This window comes from Ursus arctos, unplaced genomic scaffold, assembly GCF_023065955.2.
Source record: "Ursus arctos isolate Adak ecotype North America unplaced genomic scaffold, UrsArc2.0 scaffold_3, whole genome shotgun sequence".
NCBI classification, from domain to species: Eukaryota; Metazoa; Chordata; class Mammalia; order Carnivora; family Ursidae; genus Ursus; species Ursus arctos.
In genome coordinates, this window is record NW_026622985.1 from 48,097,780 (window position 1) to 48,123,315 (window position 25,536).

A 25,536-nucleotide genomic window follows, 5' to 3' on the forward strand; every position below is an offset into this window, starting at 1 on the left:
GATATTCTTGAGCCAAGGAAAACCCTGGTTCCAGTGGTATCCCATACAATAAACCTTTATGCCAGATAATAAAGGGTACAGAAAAAAAAAAAATCCATTCAGAATCCAGTGTAAAAGTCAGACATTTCTGTAAGAATAATAATTTCACTTTAAAACATGTTTCCACAATAGTTCATTAAATCAAAGTCTCCATTAATTGTAAGGAACAAAATATTTTATGTATTTCTAAGAAAGAAGATGCTCCCAAGTCTAATAGGCAAACTCCCACAAAAAGCTGGGATGCAAAAATTGGGACCTTTGAGATAATGAAGAACTTACAGCCAAGAGCAAATCAAAGGAATCGCCAGAGGGATAAGAGCCAGAGTAGTATCTGTTCACAAATTATTTTATCATTCTTTACTGACCACTGGCTATGTGCCAGCCACTATGTAAGTCTAGATGATAAAATGGTAAGCCAGGTCATAAAGAGGTGACCCCACTGTGGGGAGAATGGATGTGACATTAATTATATGTCACAATAATCGAAAATTTTAAAAACAAATAATCACGTTAAGAGGTATGTCATTATAAACTAAGACGAGTTCTCAGAAACAAGGGTTGGCAGATCTCTAAGTGCGTATTACAGAGGATCTTGATGCTGACCTGCTAGGGCTCAAAGATGGTTTCTCTGCAGGTGATATTGGAGCTGAAATGTGCAGATGAGAAAGTGTTATCCAGGTAAAGGGAGTGGGTATATGAATGGAAGACATTCCCATTCTGAAGTAGGAGCATGTGCAGAGGTCTGTGGCTAGGGGAAACAGGTACACTGGAGGAACCAAAAGGCCACTGTGGCTGGAGTGGAGAAAGGAAAGTGGATGGTGGTGCAAGATGAAGCTGAAAAAGGTAAGCAAAGGCCAGGTTGTACAGTGTAGCTAGTCTTAAATGCTTGTTTTCAGGTGCTAGACCATCTGGGATGGAATCCCAGCCCTGTCACTTGCTGGTATGAACCTTAAACAAGTTCTTTAATCTTTCTATGCTTTGATTTCCTTATTCATGAAATGAGGCTAATAATGTTATCTGCTCCCAAATGTTGTTAGGATTAAATCAGTAATAAAATATTAGAGTTTATTATTTATATTTTAATTTGCATTTTATGTATTATATATTACATGATAGCATTATAGTATAATGCTATTATTTGTCATTTTGCCTTGTCTATTTTGTTTTTATTAAGAGGAAAGCCTTATATGTGTTTTTTACTGTCAAGACAACAATCCAATATAGGAATCAAATGATGATACCAGAGGGAAAGGGAAAAGTGTAGGTGAGGTGCTTTTGAATAGGTAAGAGGTGGGATTAAGTGCATAGGGGAATTAATTGCTCTTAGGATCAGGGACTGGTGAGAGTACATGGTTAGATTTGGTTATGGAAAGATGAGGAAATTTTATTCTAATTGCTTGTATTTTAAGTGAAATAAGAAGCTAGGTCATCAGCAAAGGGTAAAGAATGAGCAGGGGTTAATAGAGATTTGAAGAAAGAAAAGGTAGAAATACTCTTCTAAATAGAGAGTTAATTCGCAAAGGAATGTAGTATGATTGCTGGGCATCCTGGAGAGCCTACCTGAGGTTTGTAATCATGACTTTAAAGGAAGACCAGTTATGTAGCTTTTATATAGGCTTAGTTGCAGGAACAGAGCAGATGTGAGTTATATTTAATTAATTTTGTGATTTTATCAGGGGAGTGTATTGAAGGAAGAAAGGGACAAAGTGACTAGAAGTATTTATGGACTGGATGCTTATGCCCCCAAAATTTATAATGTTGAAGCCGTAACTTCTAATATGACTGTATTTGAAGACCCTTGGTCTGTGAGTAGGTGATAAAGGTGACATGAAGTCATAGGGGTAGAACCCTAATCTGATAGGTCTAGTGCTCTTGTAAGAAGAGGAAGAGATACTAGAATTCTCTTTCTCCCTGATCTTGTGTGTGTGTACACTCAGAAGAAAGGCCATATAAGGACCCTAGGGAAAAGGCAAACATCTGCAAGCTGGGAAGAGTGCTTTCAACACAAACCCAACCCTGCCAGACCTTAATCTCAACTTCCAGCCTCCAGAACTAGAGAAATAAATTTCTGTTGTTTAAGTCACCCAGCCTGTGGTACTTTGTTATAGTAGCCTGAGCAAACTAATATACCAGGGGAGTATATTGGAGGGGACAAAAGGACAAGATATCTGAAAGTATATTCAAGGAAGTGAATACAGTGATGGACCCTGAAGTCTAACCAGCTAAGGAGGGAAGTGAACATAGTGATAGGGATTAATGATGGATAGCAGAAGTTAAATAAGGTCAATGAATTAGAAGTCTTGGTGCTGTTGAGGCATTAGCTGGAAAGTAGGAGAGTAGGATGTTTGGCATTAAGATTATGGAGTACATTTCTCACTGGTAATGGCAAGGTCTAGGAGTATGACTGTAAATGGAAGGCAGAGTCATTGAAGACGAGGAGTCAGAGAACTGAGAAATCAAGGTATTGAAGGGAGTGTTTGTATGTATGGTTATAGGAATTACTAAGAATAAATACTGGAGGAATGATAGAAAGGCAGACATTCAAAGGCAGAGTACTCAAGGAGTAGATATAGATTTAAGTACATAGATTTGAGTGATATTTAGAATCAAAATCAACAGGAATTGGTCATGAATTAAAATGAAATGGAGGAAGGCTAGGGAGAGGGAGCCATTAAGGATAACTCACTGGTCTCTGACTTGAGCTGCTGGATGAATCATTGGTAAGTTAGAGAAGGCTGGGAGAAAATTAGAAGTTTGATCTTAAATATATTGAATTTGAAGGGAACTTCCACGTGAATATTTAAATGAAGATATTGAGTAGGTGGGCTAATATTTTGGTCTGGTGCTCAGTGGAGGGCTTATCCTAGAAATAGAAATCTGTGAAGTATCTGATGATGGTGGTAATTGAATCCACAAGAGTGATGGCATTGCCTCAGAAGTAAGCGTGGAAAGAGGAGAAGTCTAAGACTGAGCCATGAGTAATTTTAAGATTTAATGAGCAAGCTGAGGAGTAGGAGTATTCAAGGGAGACTGAATAGGAAGTGGAAAGACAGATAAATAAACCAGGGGATCATGAAATCACAGAAGCCAAGAGAAGAGAGTGTTTTTAAAAGGAAGATGTAGCCAGTAGTGTTTAAAGTTGACAAGGGGCCCCGTAGTCTGAGAGAATAAAAAAATGTCTTTGGAATTAGTGACATGGAGGCCATTGATGACCTTAGTAAAAACTTCTTTAGTGGACTAAGGAAGTGGAAGATAAATTTGAGATAGGTAATTGAGGCAGAGGTGAGGAAAAGGAAGTAGGAAGATAGACCACTGTTTCAAGAATTTTGCTTGCTAAAGGGGAAGAAAAGTGTAGCAGTTGGAGAGATCAGCGGGATTAAGGATGAAGGTACATAGTATATTGTACATATGTATATATTTGTGTTACTTTGGTATATATATAACATTTTTATTTCAAGATGGTGGAAACTTGAGCTTATTTAAATTTGAATGAAATTATATATATATATATATACACACACATTTTTAAAGGCACTATATATACATATATATGTATATACACACACACACACATATATATATACATATATATATATTTGGGAATTTTACTATGAATTTAATATGTTAGTGAGAAAAACATAAATGATGGTGGAAAAGTAGGAGGGGATGGGATCCTAACTGCAGGTGGTAAAATAGATCTTAGGAGGACTGACATTTCCTCTAGTGTAACAGGAGGCAAAAGGAGCCAGACTGCCCCAGGGCTCAGTCTCAGTCACCATACTGTGTTTTATCTTTTCTCTCTGTGTGTGATCTAATCCTTTCTTGCAAGAAAGTATTGTGAAGGGTGGGTGCATTGGGTTTTATGCTCTCAAAGCATCAGGGAGACCCTAGGAGTACACCAGTTCTGTCTTTTCCTGAATTCAGGCTTGCGTGGTGTGAGAGGAAGCAGGAAGCACTTGAGCAGACTGTGGAAGCAGCAGCCCTGCTAGGCTTCAACTAAGGGGTGGGGGGTGGTTGGCACTCAGAAAAGACAAGGAAAATGCAAGGGTGTTTGCCATTAATGAGAGCACAGTGAAAGCTTTGGGTGGATTAGAATGACCGAGAGAAGGTTGGTTATTGCATGAAGATAATCTTCAACCCCAGATCAAGCAATTTCAGAAGCAGTTTAGCAGAATGGTGGAGGTTAGTTTGGAAGACTATAAAGTGAAAGGCAGACTCCTTTCTCAAGGAATTTGGCTGTGAGAGAAGGAAAATAGAAATCAAATTTTATTTAACTTTTTTTCCTCTATGATCTAGCTAATTATTTATGTGATTTTAGTTCCATGTTGCTCCTTAACATGATTTCTATTCAGGTTGATTTTTTTGTATATAATTCTTTATTTTTTTTAAGTTTTTATTTAAATTCCAGTTAATATACAGCATAATATTCATAAATGATGCTTTCTAAATTCCTTTCTTCCAAGTCATCGTCCATACTTTTCCCTCCTGCCAGAATACCCTTTAAAACTTTTCTCCACCTTTATGACCACAGCTCCTCCTGTAAGACCAAATCAAATGTATCTCTCAACTTTCTCTTGTTTTATATCTTTTTCATTATGAAATAATTAATGTTTATTATAAAAACATTTTCAAAAGATATGAAATTATAAATTTAAAGTAACCCATATAATACCATCACTCAGATATACTGTGTCTGTTATTTTTAACACTAATACTTGCAAAGTGGGTCTCTTTCTGTTCCACTCAGTATTTATAATAAAATTTTAATGACTGATATTCCATGGTATAGATATACCATAATTCAGTTAGATATTCTCCTAATATTAGCTAACTTACATAATTTCCATTTTTCCTATTGTAAATAAAACATCTTTTATATAAATGCTTGTCCACAAAGTTATTAACACCTTTAGGGCAAAAATCCTTTAAATTTATTAGTAATTCAAAGAGTAAATGTTTTTTAAAGGCACTAAATATATAGAGATGGATTATTTTCCAGGAAGGCTGTAATAAAGTATCTTCTTCTAGGCAGCATTTATGAATGTATAAAGTACCATTAGTATAGAGTATTGAAAACAAAATGCAATTTCCTGGGTGGGAAAATGTTTTTCCATTAGGATTTTCATCTACTTTTGTTTGATTACAAATGTCTTTGAATATTTTTTCTTACAGTTATTGATCACTGGAATTTTTTCTTATTTGTATTGTCTATCCATGCCCTTTACCTGTAAAACGTAGTTTTCTAAAAAAAAAAAAAAAAAAAGCCTATTAGTTTTAATTGAATTGTAAAAGTTCATTAGTATTGTGAATCCAATTACAGAAATTCATTACATGCTAATTATATTGCCTTGTATTATATTTGCTATTTTCATCCTGTTGTCTTCCCAATAAGATATATTGCACCTGTCAGAATCTTTACTTAATAATCTATCTTCAGAATTTCTACAGCACACTAAAGTTTCATTGTACAATCTTAAAATTTCAATCTCTTTGGTCTTGTATGATTCATTAATAGTTTCTCTCATTATAGTAAGTATCTTAAGAACCGTAATAGGAAATATGTTTATCACCATTTCTACATTTAAAATTGATATTGTGTTATTTGACTTCTAATTTGCTTCTGAGATTATCATTATGTATATGCTCATAAAACTGTACAGCAAATTAATCATTGTATTTTGGTTACCATAGCATTCTAGAAAAATTTATGTATATTTAAAGTCCTAGGGAGTAGATTATTTTTCTTGATACTATCTTTATGCTTGTAGTAAGATGTGGAAAAAAGTATCCCTGGGGTATATTAAAATAATTTCAAAATTTTTAAGTTTCTGTATTAAATAAGTATCTTTTGAGTATGTCACTTGAATCAAAGATAAGTGAAAGGTGGTGTGAACCATCTGATGAATGATTTTGTTTCATGTCAAGCAACCCAACTTTTTTGAGCAGGCTGGCTTTGTAAGGATTTATAGTTCCTTGCCTTCAAGCTGGAGTTACTTCAGCTTTCCGTGATGCATTCCAACTAATCTGGAGGTTAAGGCATTTCTTGATCATGGATAGATCTGATTGCTACTCAGCCCTGGAATTCTTTATAAAATTCCAGAACGTGGGCTAGAAATTGACTTAGGGAATCCAATAAAGTTGCAAGTCTTGGCAGTCATCCAAGCTAAATTTATAGACTGGAAGAAATATGGGCTTTCCATTGTTCTCTTTTTCACCTTTCTGCGTTTCTTTTGTGTGTATGTGAGTGTATGAGTATAAATTTATCATTTTGCTGACAATGGAGTGGAAATAACCATTAAGAGAATCCAGCTAGAGAATTTTCACTTTGGATCTTCCCTGGTCTTTCCAAATTTTGACCCAAACCTGCACCAAAGTGAATTTCTTCTTCTTCTGTAGGATGTTGTTATCATAAAATAAGAAGTTGTTCTTGAAAATGAATCATGCTAGTGTAACAGATGATATGCATATTTGTCAGCTAGATACATCTCCCAAATCCCTATTCTTCCCCTTGCTCTGTAGGAGCCTTCTTTTTGAGATGTGATCTGATAAAATGTGATCATATATATTGTTTCTGTTCATTCTCTGAAATGGCAATGGGTTCAAGAAAACAGGCTCTGAAGCCTCTTAGAGACTTGAATCTTTTCGTGTATGCCCGATCCTCTGTACAACATGGAGATCCAAGCCATCCTCCCATATCTGATCATTGAAAACCTGTCTTGTTTTTACAGAATGGGTTTGCTGTTGTAAGGCCCCCAGGCCATCATGCTGAAGAATCCACAGCCATGTAAGTACCAGGGACTGTTGCCCATCTCCAAGCGCCACGGTTCCTGGCGGTCACCTGCCCCGTGCATGTCTCTGAAGCCTCTAATTGTTAGCAGATGGACTGAAAAATCTTGCAAGGTACTCCCAGAAGCAGATTTATGGCTTCAGAGATCATATAGCATTTTAAAAAATGCTCTGAACATTATTTATAATGGTTTTCCTGGCTGATTTGCTTTCTTATTTCTCTGTTCTTCTCTATTCCGCAGGGGGTTCTGCTTTTTTAATTCAGTTGCAATTACCGCCAAGTACTTGAGAGACCAACTAAATATAAGCAAGATATTGATTGTAGATCTGGTATGTATTCCTGGCCAGAGCTGCATTTTCAGTGACTCTAGATAAAAGGGAGTGTATTTATATTTCTGTGTTACGTTGTCCTGCTTTTAGTACTTGCAAACAACTGAAGGGTGCGTTTCCTTTGAATGTGGAAACTCATTAAATTCAGGATTGCAGTTCTGAAACCATAAACATTCACGTTTCACTTTCATGGTGTTAACTGCAATTTAATGAGAAGAAGGCGCAGATCAGGGCAACTTTTATGATCCTTAAATGAATTGATACTTCCACAGTTAAAATAACCCAACAGAACCTGAATTTACTTTTCCCTGCAGAATATAGACTTAAATAGTCAGATGTGCTGGAAAGAATGCTGTTGCTTTGGTAACCAATTGGCCACTTCCCCCTGGTTAGCAATCATGTTGCTTGTTGTGCAACAGTGGTATTATTAAAACGAGTCAGCATGTCATTCTTTCTGAAAAGATCTGAGATCATGTATGCCAGTTTGGGATGACTCCCGGCAGGAACCTTGAGTGATTAAAAGTCAGAGGCATTAGATTAGTCTTGCATTTTAACATGATGCATTCTTACACAATAGAGTTATAATTTGCTTAACAAATGGTTTGTTTAAATGCAGATGACACTTGGCATGTTGTCTATAGTATATTCATGAATAATGAGCTGGAGATCTGCCCCATACAAAGGGCCAACCCAGGAAAGGGCGAAAGAGAACTGACTGGTGATTTATGAGCCCCGTTTTCAGTTTGCCTCTAGTTCACGAGGAGGTGTAATAGGTTGTCTGACAAAGCATAGACAGGAAATGAACCCTGGCATCCAAAGCGAACCTGCTACATCTGCACTTAATTAATTTTTGCAGGTGATAAAAGATTTAAAGGCAAAATATGTTAAAAGTTTTTTTGAAGTGCAAGGCTTAATAGTCTAAATCTTGTTCATATCTGCACTCATAATTAAATCTTATTGGGAAGTCGTGGCCTCACCATCCAGCCCTCTGATTCAGTTAAGCAAGTAAACTAAAGGGTTTTAGAAAGCACGAACAAAGCCATGTGAAGAAATACTTAGTTGAGTTGAAAAGAAGATAAAAGAATGAAAGACTGATAACCATTTCTAATGCTTGGTAGGAATGGGTGTTTTCCACATACTGTATCGTCTCCTCCCAAGCATTTTGGTGCTGAGAACTTTCCATGTATTTTCCAAATATGCTTGAGTTTCACTATAGATCATAGTTCACCATTAAAAAAATGTGTTGAAGGCCTAGATATACTACAACAGCAAGGTCCTAAAGGTCTCAAAATTTTACAAAAATGAGAACATCAGTATCTCTATTCCCATGTACATACAAAATGACATTTTCATTAATTGATAATTATAGATTTGCATGACATATAAGATAGTAAACTTAAAAAGTAATTTAATATAGTTCTAGTACTATAACTTCTGGTAGAAAGAGAAGCCAAGAACTTGAAGAAAGACTAGCAGATGAAGACAAAGGATTATGGGAAAGTTTTTCTAAGCTTTCTAAATTTGTCAAAATTGTGCAGGAAGGAGATTGGTAAACTGTCCTATCCTTAGAAATCTTTTAGTATTACTTTCTAAGGAATCTCCTCTGCTATTATTTTATGGTTCTGTGAAGATAATAATTGTTAAGAGTCTCTTTGAATGCACATTTGTGATATCCAAACTCTAATGAATTATGCAATGGACTTGAAAGCTAAAATGCCTTGCTTGTGATAGATACCCCCCAGGATTTGTCTGTAAAGTTTGTTTTTATTTATATGTAATATATATCTGTATTAAATATATAATGTTTATATTCTTATATATTAATATAAGACTGCTCTAGATAATTCAGTATGATTTATAAAATAAGTTGGTTGGAAGCTCCAAGGAGTGTCCTGTAAGCTTACTGGCCTTTGATTGTAAATTTGCTCTGTTATCCAATCATTAAGGATACTGATTTCCCAGCAGGCTGTAGTAGAAGAGAAGTTTTTGTTTCAAATCCTCCAAATATATGAAGTTCTGTCCAAAGGGTTGCCTCTGAGATCACCACCAGCCCTCATATTCTTACTTTCAAGTCTTCCAAATTCTGCAGCTGCAGGGATACTTTGAGGAAATTCCCTTGTTTCTTCCAGCTGCCGAGAAGGAAGTTTTAAAGTGCCACGTGGCGCAGAAACATCCGTTCTCCCTGGCTGACAGGTCTATTCTGCAAGTTAGTGAAGGAGAAGTGAAGGTTCTTCAATGGCAAAAGTATTTCATTCCTGCATATCCGAAGTCACTAACGTTAGCTAATCAGTGTGAACTAGCTCCACAAATTCTTGGGCCAACAGAGGGCAAAGCTAGTCCATTGTCCGGCAACTAGTTTCAGCATTTTTATATGCCTAGGGAATAGAAAGCAGAGCTCTAATTCGCCTCCTATTTGGGGCTACAGCCAAATTCAGAGGCATTGAGTATTTTGGGCAGGAATGATTCTAGTTGATATGTGGAGCTTATTCATTCCAGTTCTCCTTCTGGGGAGATTCCAGAGACATTCAGATTGGTGAGGAGAGGGAACAGGTGCACTTGCTTTTCAACTCACAAAAGACTGTTCATTGTGTTTGGGGCATGAACCAGCCCAAAAGTAGGATTTGCATGCATGACTCAGGTAGCTTTTATGCAATGTGACTTTCAGCTGAAAATAATATATTTTAGACTTAATTCATTAAAAAGTCACTTCAAATGTCCTAGATTTTGGATAATTCCATTTTTAGTTAAGCACCAAACTTAATAAAAGAATTGTCACAAGTGCATGTACTAAGTATTTATAAGTGATAATATTAGCTGGTCAAATATATGATTTATTTAAAGCTATTTTAACATTATAATGAGAACATATTTGTTCTAAGTCCCTATAGAAAATGAATTTTCACAGTATATTTTTAACCAGTAAAAATATTGAAATGATTTTTTAGCATTTCCCAGTAAATTTTAGAAATAAGGTCTATTTTGAGTCATTTAATTATTTCAGTTCATCTCATTACTGTAGTAATTCCTCATAGTCACCAGTAATTTTCTTACATTAGTCTGGTATATATTTGAGATAATCCTCAGATCATACCTGAGTAGTAAGTACTTTCTATGAATATTTTGCATCGGAGAAAGCTGAAAAAGTATTCTCAAGGTTACATTATAAATTGTTGCCCAAAACTAAAGGCATATTTGGATTTACCTTTAGTCCTAAATACTTTGTGAATATGAGCATGAAATCAAGAATTATCCAAGTATTTTTAGAATGGATTTGTGTAGTTTAATGAATAATGTCTGTTGAACTCTTATTAGACTGTGGGCAAGACTATATTTCTTATTCAGAAATGTATGCAATAAGTACCCAACACATTTTTCAAGAACAAACGACTTTCTGTCTAAGACAATTTATCATCTTTTATTTGACCTTTTTAAATAAACCTTTACAACATCACTAAAGATACAAAAGTAATCAAGGCATTATTTTTCTGGTTTTCAAAGTGTAGACCCATTTAGGGCCAGAGCAAATTTTTCTTACAACGTTCACTAAAAATTCTATCATGTAGTAAAAATGCAGACATCCCTTCATTGTTGTTTTTCATAATATCTTGTTGTCCATCGTCTACGTATCCAGTAGCAAACTCAGAAGACGTTGTGGGTTAGTTTCATTTTTGTTCAGATAAAGGAAAATAGCTTGCTATCTCTGCCTTCCTTTTTTTTGAACATTCAGAAATCCAGGGGTTAGTATATTTTCAATAAGCTATTTTTTTCCCCTGATGTGTATGCCTTGAGCCAAAACAAATTTCTGGATGCATACCTTCCCCAATATTTTATGATTCCTTAATTGATTTTGGATATGTGTGTAATGTAAGAGGAGGAGATGATTAGTGTACGTCTGCACTGTGGATAGCACGTTCAGTGCAGGCTTTCAGAATCCAGCAAAGGGAGGTTTTGGTGGTATTTAGTGAGGGAGTTCTGGGCTGGAGGTTGAAGTGAAGACAAGTTATGTAAACCTCAATAAGGAGCTGTGATGACCACCACTCTTCACAGATTTGCTAAGAGGATCAAAGAGGTAATGAATATTAAGTATACATTAACATATGATGGTTATGAGTTTGGCCTTGGGAGTAAGAAATGGATTCAAGACCCAGTCTTGCAAGTTTTCCTCTGTATAGTCTTAGTAAATTACTGAAACTTTCTGAAACTCAGTTTACTTATCTTTTAAATTAGGTGTAATATCACATACATCATAATACTTGTCAATAATCTTTACAAGCTGTTTAATGTAATGCCTGATGCAAAGTTGTAGGAATCATTGTTGAAACCAATAGGATTTTTACTGATATAAAGTACGATATAAGTATATAGTTACAAGTGACTAAAACTTTTTTTTTAAACTTGAAATTGTATGTGTTACACATGTAGCAGTAATATTATTTTGAATACAAATATATAGATTATTCACTTTTGAGAGTTTCTATTTTATTATGTCCAGGATATACTAGGAAACATATTAATTGAGGTTCTTACCACTTGAGGTCCTCCAGTGAAGACATTTTTTAAAATGCTGTTAGTTTTATTTTTCCCATTTCTTTCATCAGTTCCAGCATACGTGTATATCATAAAACAACCGAACCAGCAAATAACTGTTAAGAGTTAAATCATTATCATATACAAATGTCCTAAGAATTTTTTCATTCATTTTAATGATACAGGCTTTTTTTTTCTTTTTTTCTTTTTCTTTTTCTTTTTTCGTCGGAAGGGAGAGTATGGTGTGGGAGAAAAGAAAAAGAAAAGGAAGGAGGCTAGGGAAGAGAGAGCCATGATATGATATTAAAATTAGGCAGATTGGACAAGATTGCATGAAGCTCTATGCCATCTTTTTGCATGGCCCAAATGATTTAATAGCTGATGAGCTCATGCTCCTGTGTCTTCAACTCTTACCGTCACGATTTTACCAAAATAAAGTATGAAGTCCTTTTTGCATCTGGCGTCTCTTTTGAAGTGATTCTAACTACTGAGGGATTGCTAACTGAACTGAATGCTCCAAGAAGGCCAATTTACTCAGCTGGTTGCAAAGCCTTTGACCTTAATGGTGGGACTTGGCAAATCAATGCATACACGTATGTTTAGTGTTCTGTCAAGAATTGCGAAAATGCTCTGTAAGCCATAGATCCTTCTACAGAATACTAGTTTGTAGTTTAAACATTAGTCTTTCTTCAGAGGCCAATGAGGCTAGTTAATTAAGCCTGAGGGGTTATGAACTGTTGGCAGTTAATAAGTCATAAAATTCCTCCATAAAACAGGATGCGAGATTCCATCACTGAAGCAAAGAGTACAAAGGGCCGGTGTATAAATATCTAATTGTACCAAAGGACTGGGCTTTCTCAATGACTGCTCATCTGGAGTCTCCAGGGCATGTTCACTGTGGTTTCCTGATTTTTAGAAGCCAGTTTAAAAAATGAGTGCATTAAAGGGTAATTTGCCTGAAAGTTCAGGAAGTAAAGGGGGTGGTGTGGAAGCAAGCTGAACAGGAGAAAGAAGGAGGGACATAGTGAGAAGACAGAAAATGAGAAGGAGGTTGGGATAGAAAGGGAACTAGAAATAAGAAAAGTTGTTTCCACACAGAGTTAACATGACTGTATTTGTCATCTGTTTTCTTTTCCCTGTAGGATGTTCACCATGGAAATGGTACACAGCAGGCCTTTTATGCTGACCCCAGCATCCTGTATATTTCACTCCATCGCTATGATGAAGGGAACTTTTTCCCTGGCAGTGGAGCCCCAAATGAGGTTCGGTTTATTTCTTTAGAGCCCCACTTTTATTTTTATCTTTCAGGTAATTGCATTGCATGATTACCCCTAATTTTCTTGTCCTTTGCTGGTGTTTTAAATTACACGGGATTACTGAATTGTCCCATGGGACCAAGAACCAGTGCAGAACAAGTGCATAACCCAGAGCACTGGTTGTCAGGCAAGGTTGGACTGATTTGACGTGTTGTTTGATGTTTATTTCAAGAGCTCACATGTGTTTGTTTTCCTCTCTTTTTGCTTTCTTCCCTGCACTCTCCTCTACCCACTGTGTTGTGTGTGTGTGTGTGTGTGTGTGTGTGTGTGTGTGTGTGTGTATGTTTTTCTTTCTAGGTTGGAACAGGCCTTGGAGAAGGATACAATATAAATATTGCCTGGACAGGTGGCCTTGATCCCCCGATGGGAGATATAGAGTACCTTGAAGCATTCAGGTTGGTACTTTTTTTTCTGAAAGTGGCAAATTAGAAAAGAAATGTCCATTAAAACAACACCAAATGTAAAAGAGAAATGTAAGTTTTAAATAAGGGAAAGTGGCTAAAGGAGCCATTCCATTAAAGCTCCAAAAACTGTTTTGTTTAGGGGACCTGAATATATCTACAAAGCCACATAAAGAATATGTGTAAGAAGAAAAGGTATATCAAGACCTAGTTGTAGTTGTACAGGTATATTGGCCAATGGCCCAGGCATACTACCCCCTCTCTGAAAAAAAGGGAAAAAAAAATTATTAAGTAGTTCTGGAAACTTGTGCCTATTCTAACATATGTTGTGATTTAGAATGGACATTAGCATATTAGATGCTCTGATAAGGCCTTCATTACCTACTTAACTTTGTTGAAAAAGCATTTCCCAAACTTCATTGGACCACAGATTCCCTTTTGCACACAGCACCGCTCCGCATTCTTGGTTCTGCAGAGCTAGCTCACTTTTGGAATGTTGGCTAGGCAGTGTCATTTCATGGTAGACTAAATGACTTTTCTCATTCATAAAATATTTTACCTATCACATTAAAACATCGACTGATTAATTAGTTGTTTTCAGTTTCTCTACAAAATGTAGGCAGTAATTGAAATGTATGTTTATATATACATAGTGTATTCTGCTACTTTGTCCTTCTAAACAAAGAACTTTTAAAATTAAGCAAGAAATGCAACAAATCTAAAGCTTTCTTTTTGAATATTGAGGTTTTTTTTTTAAAAAAAAAAAAGGCATTTTTGTTCTCTAGAGTTAAAAAAATATTTTCAGTCCTCGGAAAGGACTATTCTGTGGAGAAATATCAGATTGTGTCAATATGTACCCACTTGCAAGATTGTAGATTTTAACCTATTGGTAGTGCACGATTTGGGAGGTGTTTTGTTTAGTTCAAAGCAAAAACAAACTACATAAGAAATCTTAGAAGCATTATTTTTAAATTTAGCATTTATAAGTTCCCAAGGGGGAATATCCTGTTGCTAATGTATTTGAAACTTAAGGAAATAATAGGGAAATTTTTCAATAAGTGAAGTTTGGGTGAGTTTCTGCTGTCCTATATATAATGCATACTTCAGTTTCTCATTTAAGAGTCATTTTTCATTTGAAAACAGGCCCAGGAAAAATGATAGAAAATCTCTATTTTCAAGAAAATACATTAAAAGTAAATATATTTGGTTTGGTTTTGAAATACTAAGGAAAATTCTACACACATTCCAGATTTTGAGTTTGAGAAAATACATATATTCAAATATCTACATTATTTATAGGAAAAAATAGCTGAAATAAGTTTATTTACTTAAAGACTTGTGTTGTCTATGAAGATATTTTGGATTAATTTACAATAAAACTAAAAAAAATTGCATTAAGAAACTTTAGGGGTTTCATTATTGTAAATTCTGTTTACCTATATTTGCAACTTAAGAAACATTATTAATATCTTAAAGGAACTCTAGTGGGATAATAGACTTTAATATTATATCACATATGAATTTATTTGTTTACCAAGTTAACTTGATAACTTGCATGATACACACATTAAGTTCTCAACCTTACTATAATAAATAATTATATACCACTGATCTATAATACAGAATTCTTCGTTTTATATTATCATAATACTATTTGGGGCACTATGGCTTTACTTAAAAATGGATTATGCATACCCAGCAGGGAAGGAGAATTTATATTTTGTACTACTTGTTCTCACATCACAAAGTGAATGATGGGTGTGAAAACAGATATTAAGTATATGTTATTGTTTTTTGAATGCAATGGTAAGTGAATCAAGTGCTCCTGGAAGTGACTTAATGTCTTCAACAATGGCACCTTCTCTTTGCCTGAATATGGACAGTTTATATTAGGAAACTTTTCTATAGTTCCCAGTGCAGTGACCGTATCTAAGCTTAATTAGAGGAGGCAATATTATTTCGCTAGTCTGCGGAAATGTAAAATTGTAGTTTTTAATGTTCATCGTTATTTAAGAACCAAATTTAAACCATAATAATTCTGTTAATTTTGAACTATGCTATATATTTGCCAACTATTTATTTGCCATTCAACTTGTATGACTAGAAGTACCTGTGAGCTTATTATAGAAGAATCAAGAAAGTAAGTCATCCATTCAAAAATATTCATAGAACACATATTGTATGCCAGGCACAGTGATGAGCACAGGGAATTTTGAGCTGATTTGCTCTCAAGGATCATAAAAGAAGTCATACTCACTGTTCTAGAGAATGGATGTACTTAGGCATAGAGAGGATAAAATTATGAACTCTTCCTGAGGGGTTTCGTGGAAGGCTTCATCAAGTATAGTTCGACCTGTGCTTTCAAGGATGAGTGGGAGTTTTCAAGGGGTAAAGGAATTGGAATGGGGGGGTACTCATAATAGAAAGAGAGAATAGACTGTGAAAATCATGGAGTCATGAAATGATCTTGCTTTGTTGGCTTAAGAGTATAAGGGTGGAATTGCCTGGCAGGAATACATATCATACTCCATAAACTCTTTTGTTGGCAAAGAATTGGAATATGTAAATTCCTTTCTAATCTGGGGCTTTAGTGAGATATACTCCGAAATAATTTTTGATATAGTATTATCTTATAAGCACATACTTCGTAATACAACCCTTGTTTCCCAGTATTAAAACTGGAGATCTTTTTGGCATCTTTTGTGGGTGCACAATATGGAGATGGAGGAAAAAGTAAATGGTGCCTTTTCTTTTTTCTTAATTTTTAATTGTTTCTGGACTGTGGTAAGTATCTTTGAAGGGAAAGCCTCTCTCTCTGAAGCTATAAGGGGACATAAGATGGCTGATTATTTTACCAGCCTACATTTGTCACATACATTATTCCTATGGTTTCTATTATGTATTTTTTCTATGGCAGAAAGAGTATTTCAGGCAAACAAAACATTTTCATGTTTGCTCTAAGCTTTAAAGATAATTTAAAAATTTAATAGAATATCTAAATTAGTTCATATAACTAGTTATTTCTTCCATGTAATTACCATTTATCCCTAAAATTATTGAAGGATATATTTAAGATTTTTCGTAAGTTTTTAAAATGCTCAGTAATGTCAGATATCTTTTATGTGGAACTAAAATGTATTCCAAGGCTACTATTTTATAAAATAATTATGGCTATTTTGATTGAGGTCTTTCATGCCAGGTCCTAGATTAGAAATTTTATAAACATTATGGCTAATTCTTAAGTGGTTTGTATAAGCCACAGAACTAATTGTAAGGGCCATGGTGTGAACTTAGTTTATGTCTCTAAAATCTGTCACACCCCATTGCTGCTCCTTTCTACTATTCATGACTTCAAAGACTGAAGAGTGATAAAGCACAGTGAACTTTTACCAAAATATAAGACCTTCACCCCCAATCTAAGTCACAAATGTTTAGTACACTGCATGGCAAAGAAGAGCTATTCAGTAATATTGGCTGAATAAATCAAAGAATAAATGAATGAGTCAAAGAGAGAAGGAATGATACTGGCTACAGTAGAAGCATTGGCAATCCCTGGTGTTAAGTGAACTTAGCAAAAATATGAAACCTAACTATCTCTTGGCACTTCAAGGAGTATGTTACAAGGAACTTTGAACACCCATTCATTTGCTTATAATATTGTCAGATGTCTTCTCTTCGTTCAGTAAATATTTTGTTGAGTGCCTGCTAAGCACTCTCTGTTTCAGTCGCTTCAAACTATTGTTCCCAGGTGCACCCGAGTGGCTCAGTCACTTAAGCATCTGACTCTTGATTTCCACTCAGGTCATGGTCTCAGGTTCATGAGATGGAGCGCCACATCAGGCTCCATGTTTGGTGTGGAGCCTGCTTAAGTTTCTCTCTCTCTCCCTCTGCTCCTCCCCCTGCTCACACACACACTCCTCCTCTCTCTCAAAACTAATATATAGATATATATATGTGGTTCCAATTGTTCTGTCTCATCTATAGTGACTAGATGAGCACTGGTTACATAATTTTTTTCTAAAGAATAATTCTTTAAGAGTTCTGCAAATGTTGGAGTGATTATTTACATAAAACTATATAAATAGTTTGTAGTGGACAGGAAGACAATGTCTCATGCTTCTGATTAAATCTAATGAGGACAACATCTCTGAGTGTTTAAAAAAAATGAGTAGCAATTTCCAATGTGGAAGTAAGATACTAGCAGTTCTTGAAATTTGCCTATTTTATCCAATGAATGAGTGGATTACAATCCCTTTGTGGCTTTTTAATTTCAAAAATAAAGTACAAGCCCCTTTAATTCAGAAGGTTTTGCTGAAATAATGAATGACTCATTTGGTACACAATGAGAACTGGTTAAAAGAGTGGAATAGAACTGTTGGCATGAGTTCCTTAGATTCAAACAAATTGTGATTTAAAAAATAACAATCTTGGGGCGCCTGGGTGGCTCAGTCAGTTAAGTGTCTTCTTTTAGCTTAGGGCTTAGGTCATGATTCTAGAGTCCTGGGATCTAGCAGCAGGGCTATGGGGTTCCTTGTTCTGCAGGAGTCGGCTTCTCCCTCTTCCTCTGCCTCTCCCCCAGCTCCTGCGTGCAAGCATGCGTGCACTCTCTCTCTCTTAAATAAATTAATAAAATCTTTTAAAAAATAACAGCTCTCCAAGCCAATGTGTTTTAGTCTGTAGTACCATAATTAATATGTGTTAATAATGCTGAAGATTTCTAAAAGGCAAAGGATCTATAAATATCAATTATCCAGGAATATTCACCTCAGGGGAAAACTGAATGACTATTTCACTGTTAGTATGCCAACTATAAAAGGGGATTTGAGCGAGTTTTCTAACCTAGAAAATAAATATCTGATCAAAATTTTTGTTGTTACTTTTTTATAAACTACTTTTTCTTTATTGACATATGAAGAATCTCTGATCAAAATACTTGTACTTGCAATGTAGCCTTTGCTAAAATACTTTGACCACTTAACCAAGTAGAATGTTTAAAAATTTGTATATTTGTTACATCACCAAAGCAGTCCAGTCAGTTGCATACATAGGCCATTGTACAGCCTGTATCTTTTTTCTCCTGTCTTTGGTTCATACCTGTTTGCTTTAATGATAAAAGCAAATTGAAAATCCATTAAAACAAGACTGACTGGAAACGTGACTAGATAGCATAGTTATTCTCAGTTCATCAAACTGGATTCTGTTCTAGATGCAGCATCTTTAAAATAGGACCCATGGCTTTCCATGATTACTACCCCACTTGTGGCAAAAATAAAGAATATACATTTAACTTGAAAGCAAAGAATTGAGCCCTTTATTGTCATATTCGTAGAACAGGTGTTCCTTAGCTAGTCAGCAGGTCTAGTTTACCATGGAATGATTGGAGATAATTTTGGTCAGGACACATAAATAAGTACAATATTTTATTTTCTCTCTTTGTTATTTGAGCAAACATATCACTATTCTAATTAATTTTAGAGCACTGGCTTCTAAATATTCTTGTCATATGCAAGAGGCTGAAAAAGAGATTGCTAAATTTTGTCTTGAGAAATGAGATGAGGAATGCTTGTCCGGTTTGGTAGAGCGTGGGACTCTTGATCTTGGGGTTGTGAATTCAAGCCCCACGTTGGGTGTAGAGATTGCTTGAATAAATAAAATCTTAAAAAAGAGAGAGAGATGAGATCATAATAAATATGTTCTCTCCTGTTGGTAATGACAACTAAGTAAATATTTTATGGTTATTATTCTTCTGTTTATTATAATATAATTTAATGCAAAGAGAATGGAAAGTAATATCATTATAAAAGTAATAATGATAATAATAGCATAGTAATATAGACCATTCACTGAAGCCTTAATATTTGCTCATTTCTTTTCATCTTTACGAGTTGTTGAGCTAAGTGCTCTCAGTTGCTACATGAGAATAGCAAGCCCCTTTTGAGTTTCAGTGGTTTCCCGATGTCATACAGCTGGTAAATGATGATCAGGGACTCTGGCAACAAGTGTGAATGTGGAGACAGTATTCCTTTGGCCGTAAGCTATAAACTATAGTTCTCTATCAAGAGTAGGGGTGACAAAACAATAATGTAATCAGAAATTCTTTGCAAATGCATTTTAGTCTATCCAGCATTTGATTTGGACAGCTAAATTGGCAATACTATTTTAAAATTGGAAATAAGTCCTAGATTTTCACTACCTATGTATCGTGTAGTAACTCCTAAGCCGCTTGTCTTTGTGCCTTTCTACCTCATCTGACATAATAAGGGAGCCTATTAAATGAAACCCCTATATTTTTTCTTCCTTTTGATAACCAAACTATTTACAATGGGAAATATATATTTTCCCTTCTTTGTTAAAATAAATGTTTTCTTCTTATGTATACATTTAGATTTTTTGAAATGGGCATATAATTGAATCTGAGAAATACCAAATTAAATTTTAATGGAATATAGAGTGATAAATGAACTTTTAGATCCAATTTTGAAATAAAGAATGATTTATTGTCATCTAAATATCATACTCAATACTGCAAAATTATTTGGGGTCTTATTTTGTCCATGAGAGCTGTGGTTGATGCTTCCCAGTCTTGAAATGGATTCTCAATTGTTAGTGACAACCAAATATATTATGCTTATGATAGTATGTATTTTCCCAAGGATGTTGAAGACATTTTGGGCAAGAGGGTGGAATTTCTTGAAGCAATTTGCCAATATGAAATACTGTACATATCAAATTGGCCCTACTACCATCTTTCCCAGACCATTTATCATAGCTCACAAATCAAGCCCACATTTTCTCTTTCTAAAAGACTTGGCTAATAAAGAAGATGTGGGCTTCAAATCCGAACTTGTCAATCAATCTTGGGAACAAAGCAGTAATGATTTTCATCTATTGATATTTTATTTCAATGAAGAGCAATGCATATGAATTTATTGCTGGTGTGATCACCAATTTTATTCATTGTCCAGATTCTTTTCTTTATATTCAGCATGTAGTGATGTTTTGGGAATTTTTATCAGAACAGGTCAGAAGAAAAATATACATAGAATAAATTTTAGAAAGCTGTCAATTCTATCTGGTCTTTAGTTTCAGCAACAAGTATAGTTTAACAACGTTTTTTTTTTCTCTTTCATCTGTGCAACATATTGTACCAATTTTCATCAAAAAATTACAATTTCTATAGGTGTGTGTCTCTAGATACCCTTAGAATTTTGCTCTTTGACCCTGGGAGTAAATTGATCTTATGCACACCTGTCTTCCTTAGGAAACTTGCAAACTTCATTTTTGAGCTGAGCATCAAAGAGATATGATATTATTAGACAGTACAGAGCTCAGGTAAAAAGTCCAGGAAGTATCTTGAAGTGCTTGAAGTTTTGAAAGGTGAATTATATTATCTGCAGTGAAGAACTATTTAAAATAGTTCAAATGCTACAACATAGTTTTTATTATTATTTTAAAAGGTCAGATCCACTGTAAAAATTTTAAGACAACATTTTTCCCTTCTGACTTAGAAATTTTAAAGCCAAAAATTTCCAGGAATTTGTGTAGCAATGGTACAGTTTTCCAAATAATAAGGACTAATTAAAAGAGTAGCTAGTTCAATTAAATCTTTTCCCTAGCTGTTCTAAGAAAGAATGCAGTTTGCGTGAGTAGAAATGACTTGTTTTTATTTTTAAGACGGACCAATGGATTATAAAACTTGCCTTGCACAGAATCCTTCCAACATATGTGTAATACTCGGAGATATCAAGACATGAAAGCTTTCCATGAAACATTGTGGAGCTTTTTAGGCCAGAAATAGCAGATCTTTTGGACTGTGAGCAACTCAGATCAATTCATTAACTTAAATTATATTATTTTGTATTGATGGAATTATGCATTTAATTATTATATAAGTACAATTAAGAAACTCTGGAGTCATATTTTTGCACAATTTTTGTGAATATTTTAAGATTATGCTTCATTTACTGGTAAGATAAAACCAAGTAGAAGTTACTTATTCTATATTTCATTGGACACCTATTTGTTAACCAAATTTCAGTGCCTTTGGGTTCTTAGATGTGTTTCCTTAAAACTGAATAATACCCCTTCATTTCCATGATTTTATACCTAAAGTTTGCTATAACTAAATTTATTGAGATACAAATATGAAAGAAGAGATAGAATTTCTAACATACCATAAATATAAATTTATAGTCTCTTTTTGAGAATGAGATAAATATAATGTTCGCTAATAAAAATTCACTTATTAACCTTTCCAGGTATAGGAGTCATCTTTGGGAAACTCGTTCAACAGAAAATCTGTTCCAATATTACTTTTGAGGCTCAGGGCTGAAGTTTACACCATTTTCTGGTAGGCAGGACTTTCAGAAAGTAGTCCAAGTCTTTGCATGACATCAGACATCTGGATGATAAACTCAGTTTTCCATATTTCATCCAAATGATTTGATGTCATGTAGATGAAACTTGTAAATCAACATCTGTTCTCATTTATGTAGGCATTTAAACTCCTCTGGCACTCTTCTAGAAGGGTAAGGACTTTTCCTTGTATCTGTTACAAATCTGCCCATCTTTCTTGTGGGTACCACAGTCTTGGGACTGGTTGTCTAAACATCTTCTACTCTAAAGAGCAGCTTTGCTGTTGTAAAGCCATATGGAGGACATGGGTTTATGAACTACATAATTTCTAATGGGAAAGACCTAGCAAAATAACCCTCTTGCCATTATACTTCCATTATATTTTGCATATATATTTCCATGATATAATGCCGTTATATTTTGCAATTTAAAAAGTGAATAGAAGAAGTATGATAGATGATTGAGTCACCTTTCAATCTTAGCAGAATTTTAAATCCATCTACATTTCAATTTGGATATATTTTGCATACCAAGACAATTGTGGAAAAGTCCATCAAGAAAATAGTATCTATACATTATCTGACCTATTAAAGAAAGATACATAAATACTGTACTTGAAAACAAAATACTGTTTTACCTAGGATGTATATTTTTTGTTGGTTCATAACTTCTTGAAATTAAAGTCATATTGGAGTTATTGTAACAGACTGAATTTCAGAAACAAATGAACATTTTTACTTGAACAATAGTCAAAGGCAAAATAGTGAAGAGGAGTTTATTTGCAATCCAGAGCAAGAATGGAGCAGACACAAATTTATAATTTAAAGTTTTGTAGCCAAAAAAGTTGGTCACTTGACCCTCTGCTTTCAGTTTGAGAAAAGTCTCTTAGATATTAAAGTTACCACATCAGGCCTCTGACTTTGCTATGTATCCAAGTTCTCTCCTTTGTGCGAGTTTCTGATACTGTTAATTCCCTTTTATAGTGCAGGATTTCTAGATTGAAAATAACATTGCAGAAATTAGTCAGTGATGCCTTTCTCACCAATAAATATAATTACACCAATATAATATAATTTATAGCAGGTGAAAAAGGCAGGGTCAGAAATAATAAAATCTGGTGTGTGTCATATTTTACTGATTAGTTAAAAATTGTTTGACTACATTCTGAATTTTTCAGAGAACTGAAGTCTGCCAAAGTTTGTTAATATATTCCACTTAGTTTGGTTTTTTTGAGGCTATGACAGTTGATAAAAACCAAATAATTATATGTAAAATGCAAATGAAAGCTATTAATAGGCAAGAAGGATGTCTCTACCTATTAGTTTACTAGTGTCAATTTTTTTTAAACTTACGAAATTAATATTTTGTCTGTCTTCTAAAGTAGCAGTGATCTATATCAGTATCATTGCATTATAAATAATATTTACTATCTATACATATCTGTATACATATATATACCTGCATTATATATAGATATGTATATGTATATGGACATGCATATATACACATATGCCATAAATATATATATATATATATGTATGTGTGTATGTATGTTTGTACTTGTTTTTGTGTATAAGTTTGACACAGTTCTCTAAACATGCTTTTGAAGAAATTAGTATGTAAAGATTTCTTTCCATTATCAGAGCTGAGCATGAAATCCTGTGCCATATTTGAAAGACTTACGAGGCCCAATTTAAAATTTTGTTGTTTTATAATAACTTTGGAAAAGTGCATTGTTCCTTGTAAAATACCCACATGTTCTCCTCTGGAATGGCTCCAGACTGTAACTAAACCACGAGGTTGCCCCCTGGTGCTTTATGTATTGTTTAATTGTTTGCCTTTGGTGGATGTTTTATTAAAAGCCTATTATTTAGGATAAGAGCAAAGTGTCATTTTAAGAACAACAGAAACAGAGCTGTTCAACGCCATAGTTCTTTTTCATAGGTGTGTTAGTGAACACTGGATGCAGCTAATGAGCCTGCCGACATTTTTTCTTGTAATACTTCAAAAAGAGCAACAACAACAACAAACAAAACCCTGGATTTTTATTTTTCTCTAATAAAACATGACTGGATCGGCTTAGAAGAGCTGTGAGTCTGTATGGCTGTGCCCAGGGTAGAAGGGAAGAAAGATGTCTGTGTGCTGTATTTACTGGCTCTGTTTGTGTTTGGTCCACGCTTGCCTGGAGTGTCATGCACTTTGGTGCTTGTGGCCATATGAAGCCTGAGGAGCACAGGAGCAGGGAAATCCATGTGTTAGGAGGGCTGTGGTGGCATCCTGCGGTGTTCACCAAACCCATGTGTGCTTTAGTGCATGTCAGAGCCACAAAGGAAGTTCTTAATGTCTTCCTCCCCACAGCCCAGTTGCAAGGTAAGTGTCATTCTGAGATTCTCAGATCACTGTGAATGTATATAAAATAGGTCTGGGGAAAGTTTTTAATTCAGTATTCCTGAATATTTTCTTTTCTGAAGTGACATCATATCATCACTCACTGATTTCTCAGAAGTTGGTTCTGGAAAGAATTCACTGTGTTCTTTAGCTGTTCCTTGCCACAGAGAGCAAGCAAGAATTCGATTAGTCTTCTTCCCAAACTAGTTTTTGTGACTGTGACCCACCCTCAGGCAAAAAACTTGAAGGCACTATACCTTGATACAATTTCTGGGACTTAAATGATCTCATTAAATTCTGATGTTAGATATCATGTTGACATTTGAGGAAATATGATTATTGACAAAATGTAAGCCTGTTATACTCTATATCACTTCAAAAGGAGAAAGGCCATTAGGGCATAATTACATCAGAAACAGTATACACATTTGGCTGGTTTATAAACTGTCACTTTCAGAAGTACGAAGACGTATAAAAATTTCCAAAGGTTCCATTATGACCCTATTTCTAACAGTATTCTCTGACAAACTAAATAAATTACTGCATGTATTGGACCTTTGAGGCTTGGGGCAAAGAATGGAAAAATTATTTACAAAAGCTTGAAAATATTTAATCACTAGAGGCAGGGGGGCAACAGTGTTTTAATTAGCAGGTCCTCGGGCCATTGGCTGACTGGAGGCTTTCTCAAACAACCACACAAATGCACTGAATAGCTGTTTGCCAGCCTTAGGGTCAGGCCTGAGATGAAACAGATAAGATAATTGGCTCTAATGAAATCCAGAAGGCCTTGGCTTTCTTGTCTGAGCTTGGATTTGAAAAGTGCGTGTGGAAGTGAGGCTTAATTCAAACCAGAACTGAGCTAGGCCCGTTTCTTAGTGACTTTGATATTGTTTGAAGTTCTAAAAGTGTTCGCCACACCACTAGCCTGCTGGGCTGGGCCTCCCTGGTACCCTTAATTACTAAGCTTTATTGCTGACTTTACTACACAGGAAAGGGGCCATTATATGTTCCATCAACATCAGCTCTTCTCAGATTGGAGGAAAGGACAGGGTTAAAGGCCACTGTAGGAAGGCAAAAACTTCACTTTGAGGTAGTCAGATCATTTACCAGTGTTGAATTTCACTGTTATGCACATACATTCCTTACAACACAGAAGCCCAATTTCCATTTTTTAAACAAGTGATTACTTTTCAAAACATTTTTGTTTGTGCCTGTTTTTTGCAGAAAGAACATTTATTTTTAGGGCCTGAAATGATTGCACCTGATACAGTGAAAAAATATATATATACAACACCTCCCAATTAATCATCACACCAAAAAGTTCTGGTTGGATTCTGTAATAAGGAGGATTATTATTAATGCCCCTTTGAAGTGGAAATAAGTGAGGAACCCTC

The 25,536-nt window shown here is 34.9% G+C and overlaps 1 protein-coding gene across 1 annotated transcript in view; it reads left to right on the plus strand.

Moving 5' to 3' along the window:
• Positions 1-25,536, plus strand: part of HDAC9 (histone deacetylase 9) — a 906,012-nt gene that overhangs the window by 698,433 nt on the left and 182,043 nt on the right. The window contains exons 18-21 of the mRNA XM_044386989.3: positions 6,768-6,823; positions 7,068-7,155; positions 12,825-12,944; positions 13,296-13,393. Coding sequence (XP_044242924.1) covers positions 6,768-6,823; positions 7,068-7,155; positions 12,825-12,944; positions 13,296-13,393 — 362 coding nt within the window. The remainder of the gene's footprint in view (positions 1-6,767; positions 6,824-7,067; positions 7,156-12,824; positions 12,945-13,295; positions 13,394-25,536) is intronic.